At 44.4% G+C, this 8,358-nt stretch overlaps 1 protein-coding gene across 1 annotated transcript in view; it reads right to left on the bottom strand.

The window, feature by feature from the left end:
- Window positions 1–22: 22 nt before the first annotated feature.
- Window positions 23–8,358, bottom strand: part of FLACC1 (flagellum associated containing coiled-coil domains 1) — a 36,845-nt gene continuing 28,509 nt past the window's right edge. The window contains exons 15-17 of the mRNA XM_048484461.1: window positions 6,651–6,740; window positions 2,229–2,338; window positions 23–182 (exon numbers count right to left, since the gene is read on the bottom strand). Of these exons, the coding sequence (XP_048340418.1) occupies window positions 116–182; window positions 2,229–2,338; window positions 6,651–6,740 (267 nt within the window). The 3' untranslated portion in view covers window positions 23–115. The remainder of the gene's footprint in view (window positions 183–2,228; window positions 2,339–6,650; window positions 6,741–8,358) is intronic.

The raw sequence follows: 8,358 nt of genomic DNA, 5'->3' as shown, positions 1-8,358 counted from the left end.
AAAAAGGATGAAATGGTAAATGCTGGCAAGTTATCTACGTTGACTCAGAGACTGCAAATTTAATGTTGTCATGGAGGGTCTGTAAAAGAAACTTACGCTCCTCGCTCTCATGTGACTAAAACATAAAGCTTCTTTGAGACCGTTCGTTTAATAACTCTTCATTCTTCTCAAGAAGCTTGCGCCTGAGGGAGGACATTAAAAGTAGCATTATGGCTTCAGAAAGAATGGGGTTAACCGTCTGGTGTAGTCAGACTAGGACAGTGATGGCAAACCTATGTCATGTGAGCCAGCAGGGAGGCCGGGGAAGGGCAGGCACCATGGCAGCAGGCCAGCTTCTGGGCTGTCCTGCGCCATGGCCCCCAGCCTCCCAGCAGGCCTTGGGGAGGGCAGAAGCTAACCCCCTACATCAGTGGTGGGATCCAAAAATTTTAGTAACAGGTTCCCGTGGTGGTGGGATTCAAACTGTGGCGTAGCGCCAATGGGGATGGGCGGGGCACGACGGGGGTGTGGCCGGGCATTCTGGGGGCAGGGCATTCCTGGGCGGGGCTGTGGCAAGGACGCAGCCGCTGCGCCGGTCCTTGGGCGGGAAACGAATGCACGCAGGCGCAGGCTGCCATGAACGCCGGTGCACCTCCTGCTACAGGAGCGCTCGCTCCTCTAAGATTCCTGCAGCTACTGCTGAGAGGAGGGGCGTAACTAAGGCAAAAATCACATGGCAAAATCACCAATTAGTAACACCCTCTTGGCACACACAAATAATCAGTAACCTCCTCTCGGGAACCTGTGAGAACCTGCTGGATCCCACCTCTGCCCTACATGACGAAACTCCATGTCCCCATTAGCAGTATACCACTGCCCCCAAATACTAGCACTGCGTGGAGTGGCCCATATCCATTTGCTTAATTAACCACAGCCAGCCAATGTGGTGTAGTGGTTAAGAGCAGCGGAGTCTAATTTGGAGAACTGGGTTTGATTCCCAGTCTCCACATGAAGTCTGTTGGGTGACCTTGGGCCAGTCACAGCTCTCTCAGCCCTACCTACCTCACAAGGTTGTTGTTGGGAGGAGAAAGGAGTGTGATTGCAAGCCTCTTTGAGACTTCTTCATAGTTTAATTAAACCATTGCTTAATTAAGGGGAGAGTGTGACTTCTAAACTAACCCATTGCCACAGGAGTGAATGCTACAAAACCATACTCGTTGGAATGATTTTTACTTGTGGTTTACCAAGCTTAACTATGGCAAAAGCAAGTAGAAAAAGCAAGGCTTCGCTGCATCAGTGCATCCTATGAAAACAGGATGTCGAGCTGTTGTCTAGGTGAGCTACAAAGCTCTACCATTTGTGTGAACTGATCTATTTTTGCATCAAGTAATTGGCCACCAGTAGAGTATTCAAAGCAAATGCTTTAAACTTTTTTTAAAAAGACTGATTAGTTTAAGAGGTTGGTTTTGAGGTCCTCAAGACTACTTAAAAAGGTTTAAGAATGCGTGACAGAGTAGACTATAAATTAAGACCAGGCAGAATTTCCGAAACTCAGACTAGTACTTTGAACAGCAATTTACACTGTAGTCCTATTCAGAGTTAACCTATCCTAAAGCCACTAGTTCCAATAGGTTTAGATTGAGGTAACGATGTGTAGGATTGCACTAATCTCCCCATGACTGCAAATCCTATGAATACAAGAGACCCAATCCAGCAAGTTGGTTATGACTAAGGCTACAGTACTACATACATTTACTTTGGAGTAAATCCCATTAAGTTCAATGTGATTGATTAGGGTTATGGTTTCCTTGTCAGGCTATAATTTACCCAAAAAAGTAAAAACTTTTTGAAAAATGAAAATTTAATGTGAGCATAATACACTGGGCAAAATTAAGTAGCTGTTGTTGGTTTTCCAGGTGGTGTGTTTTCCACCTGACCCCAGCCACACAACCCACAACAGCCAGTTAATTCCAGCTGTGAAAGCCTTTGACAATACACAAAATTGAGTAGTTGAATACTGATACATTGACTAATTCAGTCAGGCTGCAAAAACTAGATTTCTCTCATAGAGATTTTGTCAGTTTGGAAAGGTTAGGAATACATACAGCTCCTATCCCAGAGAAAAGGAAATAATTATCCCGGGGGAATACTAATAATTCCCAATTTCAATAGGAGCCCAGAGTTAGCTTCACAAAAACAGAACTTTAAAATGGCTCCTTAGCTCTTTCACAAACTGTCATTTTGCCTACCTCAGCGCGACGTTTTCTTCCACCATATTGTTCATGTTAGCACGATGCTTGTCTTCAAGGGCTGTGATCCGATGCTGGACACTTTTCTCTGCATCTGCCAAAGCGGCTTTCTGAGAGTTGGGCAATGAGGAACGGGAAGGCAAAAAAAAAGAATGATGCTGCCTTATTTACCAAGTGAAGACCTCGGCCCACCTGCTGCCTCCTCTGACTGGCAGCAGCCCATGGGGGGAAAAGGGGTCTCAGGCAGGGAAAGGTCTCCCTCTCTCTGCCATACCAAAGACCGCCTAACTCAGTGGTCCTCAACCTGGGGGTTGGGACCCCTTTGGGGGTCGAACGACCCTTCCACAGGGGTCGCCTAAGACTCTCTGCATCAGTGTTCTCCAACTGTAAAATGGATAAATGTTAGGGTTGGGGGTCACCACAATATGAGGAACTGTATTAAAGGGTCGAGGCATTAGGAAGGTTGAGAACCACTGGTCTAACTGGAGAAGCTGGGAATTAAACAGGCCACATTGTTTACCGGCAAATCCTTTACCATTCAGCCAGATATAGTAGAAGTAAAGGTCAGGATGCTGTTTTCCACCATCATGAAGGCAGGTGGGGTGTGAACTAAGGTTGCCCATCTCCAAGCGATGCCTAGAGATCTGGAATTATGACTGAGCTGCAGGCAACAGAGCTTAGTTCTCCTGGGAAAAAACAGCCCATTTGGAAGGTGGACTCTATGGCATTATATCCTACTGAAGTCACCCATCCACCCACCCATCCACCCACCCAAACTCTGCCCTCTCTGGGATCCACCCCCCCCCCTCCATCTCTGGGCATTTCCCAACCCAGAGCTGGCAACAATAGGTGTAAAGCCATGGAAGTAACCCAATCAATAGTTCCTCAGAACTTCTCAGACATGGAGTGGAACTGAGTCGCCCAGGCAGCCCCTTATCCATGTGGCAACAGTATGGTAGTGGTGCGGCCAGACACCCGCACAGCTTACAGGAGACGCTGGACCTGATCAACATTACTCTTAACTACAGAAACACACAGCTAAGCGATCCTGCTACTAGCAGATGAGCTATCGCTTGAACAAGGACCAATAATTCGGGTTCTTTTTGTGGGTACCTGGTATGGTCTGACAGAAAGAAGGCTCCAAATATTTGATCACGGATGAGCCTATTTTTTATAAAGCCCAGATAGGTTCAGAAATGTTATAGACGGACTTTGTTGTGTATAGGTGGCTGCCCTGAACCTCTTAAAGGAGTCAGGCCGGATGCAAGTGTAAGTGATAAGACAATGGGATAAATAATCTTGAGCTTTTGTTGAATGTGTGGCCTCAGTTGTTGGAATTTAAAACTTATTCGGTAACCTAGCACAACTGTTCTCCTCCCTATCAGAGATTATAAGCAAAAGTAAAATGTAATGCCCTTAGACCTCTGAATAGAATTTTCCAACTTGGGCGGGGGGGAGGATGAGAGGAGAGGAAAATAGCTCTAGATTTGTGTTGCTTTGATAGGCTGGGGAAGATGCACAATGGCTGATTACAGATGGGGGAGTTTACCCCCTCTTTGCCCCACCACGGCATCAGGTGCACATCTGAAGTGCTTTTGCTCTCTGCGGGGAAAGCCGAGAGCAAGAGCAGTAGACACATGGCGACTTCCTTGTACATCGATACAAGGAAGTTCATCGCACGCCATTCTGCTCCTGCATGCTGCAACTTCTTTCTACATCGGTACAAGGAAGTTTGTCGTCCTGGGGCTCAGTTGCTAGTGCGTCGTGGGGCCCTCCTGCGTAATTGGCCAATTTCTCATTACTGCCCTTAGCACTTTTAGACCAGTAGTGGTTCAGATCAAAATGACTCATTGCCTGGAATAGCGTTAAAATATTGATATTTTGCATTTCCAGAATCTGTCTGAGGCATTACACATCCATTCCTTTTGGAACAAACAAATGTGAGAAACTGGGTTTAAACCTCAGTTCAATCGTGAGAATGAATAAAAAAAATGATGTTGAATTTTATGGGCTTGGTAAATACATGTCTTCCAAGGGGTGGTGATAAAAAAGTGTTTTGTTCCATGGAAAGTAGTGAGGAAATGACTTGGTTTATGGACTCAGTCCTGCTTTAGTATAAGAAAACAAAATCCTGTAGATGGCACTGCAGAATTATTTGTGATTTTCCTCACATGGGCATCTGTAGTGACTGCTGGATCAGATCAGTGTTTCATCTAATCCATCATACTGTTTCACATAGTAGCCTACCAGCTACCCTGAAAGGCCAAATAACAGGCTGTAGGGCAGTGGTGGCGAACCTTTGGCACTCCAGATGTTATGGACTACAATTCCCATCAGCCCCTGCCAGCATGACCAATTGGCCATGCTGGCAGAACTGATAGTATAATCCTCTTGCTCTGGAGATATAAAATTCATATCCTGCTAATAAAGCGATGCAGCACAGGCAAAATTTAACTGGTTAGGGGATGTGAGAAAAAGCATTACGAAGGAGAAGTTCCCAAGGAACTTGCCCCCAAATGTTTCTAACTCATTTTATTTTGTTGAACCTGGGTTAAATGAAAGTTGCCAAATTAGCAACTTCCCCCTTTAACTTGGGTTTCACACTCTTCCTGCTTGTCTGTGTGAACTACGGCAAGCAGGAAGCAATCTGTTTCCCCTTTTCCATCCACTATTATGATGGATTCTGCGGGCAGCTGCCATCAGAGTGGATTCTCTAGGCGGCCTCCATTTTGTGCTGGTATATTCGTAGAGGGGATTCTCAGATGCACATTTTGCAGGGAAACAAAGCACTTCCTGTGCGAAACCTCCCATATCCTGTTGCTGGGCTCCATGCAATCCCGGATGGCCCCTGCACCGTGCGAATGGCAAGACAGGTAACACGGGTTCATTTAACTCATTTGTGTTGACTGTGCAGAAGGGACCATAGAGGCCAAGGCACTAAATATCAGCACTGGTATTCAGAGATTTGCTGTCTCTATAAGTGGACTCTCTTTTGAGTAACCATTGATAGACCTCTCCGTTCATCTTTCTAACTCCCCTTTCCCTCTTAAAGCCATCTGTGTTCGTGGCCATCACTATGTTCACTGACAGTGAATTCCACAAATTAATTACTCGTTAAGTAAAGAAGCATTTCCTTTTCTCTGTCCTGAACTATTCCTCAACCACTTAATTGTTCTAATATTATGGAAGAGGCAGACAAAGTTCTCTCTAACCCAGGCATAATGTGATAATGTCTATTCTGTCTCCCTTTAGCTGCCCTTTTTCTAGACTGAGAAGTTCTAGACTCTCCAGTCTTTCCTCATAGGAACTTTGCTCCAACTCCTTAATCAAATCCTCACTAAAATCCAGAGCATGCATGGAAAATCATCACAAATTAAATTTGACACTGAGGCTCACATCAGACATAAAAATTTCTAATGAGTTGGGGAGCTGCCACACAGGAGATGCTGCTTTTCAAAGAAGTGAAGGGGCTCAATTCTGTTTAGGTTCCCAATGTGAAGGGTATGGGGAGGTTTCTGGAGGCTATTAGCCCCATTTTGGAGTTGCACGTTAAGTATTCTGGGCATCTGCAGTATTTTGGAGAACCAGGGCTGGCTTGTTAGAAGTTTTCTAGGCTGAGCCTTGGTCACAGCATTTCCTTCATGATTTGGCCCTGCTCTCCTGGCCCAGCACCAGTCAATAAACCGAAAGCTTTCACAGCCGGATTCGGATTCAACTGGTTCTGGTGGGTTTTCTGGGATGTGTGGCCGTGGTGTGGTGGATTTTGTTCCTAACGTTTCGCCTGCATCTGTGGCTGGCATCTTCAGAGGTGTATCAAAGAGAAAAGTCTGTTTCACACTGTGTCTAAGAGAGAAGGGAAAGTTTACATGGGACATGGACAATATACCCCACTAAACTTTCCCTTCTCACTTGGACACAGTGTGGCTGAACTGTAATACACCTCTGAAGATGCCAACCTAGATACAAGCTAGCGTTATGAATAAAATCTACCAAAATGCAACCACACAACAGAAAATCCCGCAGAGGAATGAGTCAACATTAAACCCCTCCCTAAAAATTTGTTCCAGAAACAGATTGAAATCTTCTGACACCTAAAAGAAGGGGACTCCAACCTATGGCCCTCCAGATGTTCGTGGACTACAATCCCCATCAACCTCTGACAGCATTAGACAGGGGCTGATGGGAATCATAGTCCATGAACATCTGGAGGGCTAGGATTGGACACCCCTGCTTTAAAGGTTTAACAAACTTTTATTCTAACATATGTTTTCATGGATTAGAGCTGGCTTCCCCACAAAAATTTACGCTGGAATAAAGATCCAGTTGTCATTTAGGTGCAATCTGCTTATTTTTGTTGCCTCAAGAGTAACACAAGTAACCCCTCTTTAATTTTCCCTGGAGGTCTTTCTCCCTCATTTTCACCTCATTCTGGAGCTCTATTTCTGTGTTGTGAAGGGCTGAAGCGATGGCATTCAAAGTCTCGTTCTTCTCCTTCACCTCTTCTTCCAAAGTCTTTTATTGGGCACAACAACAAAAATATATTTATCTAATTAATTAACAACATTTATAGTATCATGTTCACAGTTGATCAAAATATCAACATGTAACGACTGCAAACAAACAAAAGAAATGGGAGGTTAGAACCCAAGACAAGTAACACTATCAAAAATGTAGGCATAGTCTGCCACTGTTTATCTTGCAGAAGCATCTAAAAGTCAAGAAGAAAGCACACCAGTGAACTGTTTTGAGGAAGGTGATGCCATAAAGGTAGGGCAGCCTCAGACAAAATCTCCCCCAAATAAGGTATTTGGAACAGGACTTTCAGTTAAGATCTTTAAAAGGTAGATTTATGTATTATTGTAATCCATAGTTACACATTTGTCACACTTTTCATTGTATTTCATCAGGGAATGCTGAATTAGAGTACCTATTCTTTACCCCCGTCTTTCCCCAGAGCTGGGGTGGTTCAAAGATTCCATGGTGGTTGCAAGTGACCTCTGGGCTCAGATTCATTCTGCTCAGTGTCAGTAAGGCAAGTGTTGAGTCCATATAGACTATTTGATTATTACAGAAGGCAGCCATGCTGGTCTGCAGTAGAAGACCTGGAGTTGACTCCAGCAGCACCTTAGAGACTAAAAAGATTTGGGGGATATAAACTTTTCAAGAGTCAACGCTTCTTTCATCAGATGCCTGACCATGATACCAATAGTGAGATATCTGACAAAGGATGCTTTGACCCCGTAAAGACTGTACCCCCCCCACCCCAAATCTTCGTGATCTCTAAAGTGCTAATGGACTTGAACCTAACTCTTGATAAGTACAGAGACAAACCAGGGGAGGGGTTCATGAAAGAAACATGCCTCATGAATTTTAATCTTCATAGATCTGACAATTCTTGAAACATTCAGTATAACATTCAGTACCCTCTTGTTTAACAGGAGACCGGGAATAAAATTGTCATTTATCTGGAATAAAGGGGAATACTATTAGAAATACAATTAACAGCCCCTCAGCTAATCCAGTTTTCAACCACCAAGTTTGAGGCATTTTAAAAAAAAGTTTTATTAATTTATTATGATGGAAACAAGGGGCTAACTCAGAGATTTTACCCAAGAGAGTAAAGTACTATGTTTTGATGGCTGTCAAGGGTTGTCTAAGTAATTTTGAGTCTGTGGGCAACAATCCAAGGTGGGATCCAAGCTCACTGCTACCCCTCATCCCCATTGTGGCTACCCTGGCCCAAGCAAGGGTCATGCTGGCAGGGGCTGATGGGAATTGTAGTCCATAACATCTGGAGTGCCAAAGGTTCGCCACCACAGGACTATAGTGATTAAGAGCAATAGACTCTAATCTGGTGAACCAGGTTTGTTTTCCCACTCCTACACATGAAACCTGCTGGATGACCTTGGGCTGGTCACAGTTCTCTCAGAACTCCCTCAGCCCCACCTACCTCAGAAGATGTCTGCTTTTGGGAAAGGGATTGTGATTGTAAGCCATTTTGACACTTCTTAAGGTAAAAAAGAGACGGGGCATAAAAACCAATGGTTCTTCGTCTTCATCTTGGATTCCATTTTTTACTGCATCACAGCTCAGTTGACTTTTTAAAAAAATTGAATTTGCAAGGCTCTGT

Source organism: Sphaerodactylus townsendi, linkage group LG02, assembly GCF_021028975.2.
Source record: "Sphaerodactylus townsendi isolate TG3544 linkage group LG02, MPM_Stown_v2.3, whole genome shotgun sequence".
NCBI lineage: Eukaryota > Metazoa > Chordata > Lepidosauria > Squamata > Sphaerodactylidae > Sphaerodactylus > Sphaerodactylus townsendi.
Note: the sequence above shows the minus strand (reverse complement) of the source record. Positions and strands in the feature narration are given on the sequence as shown.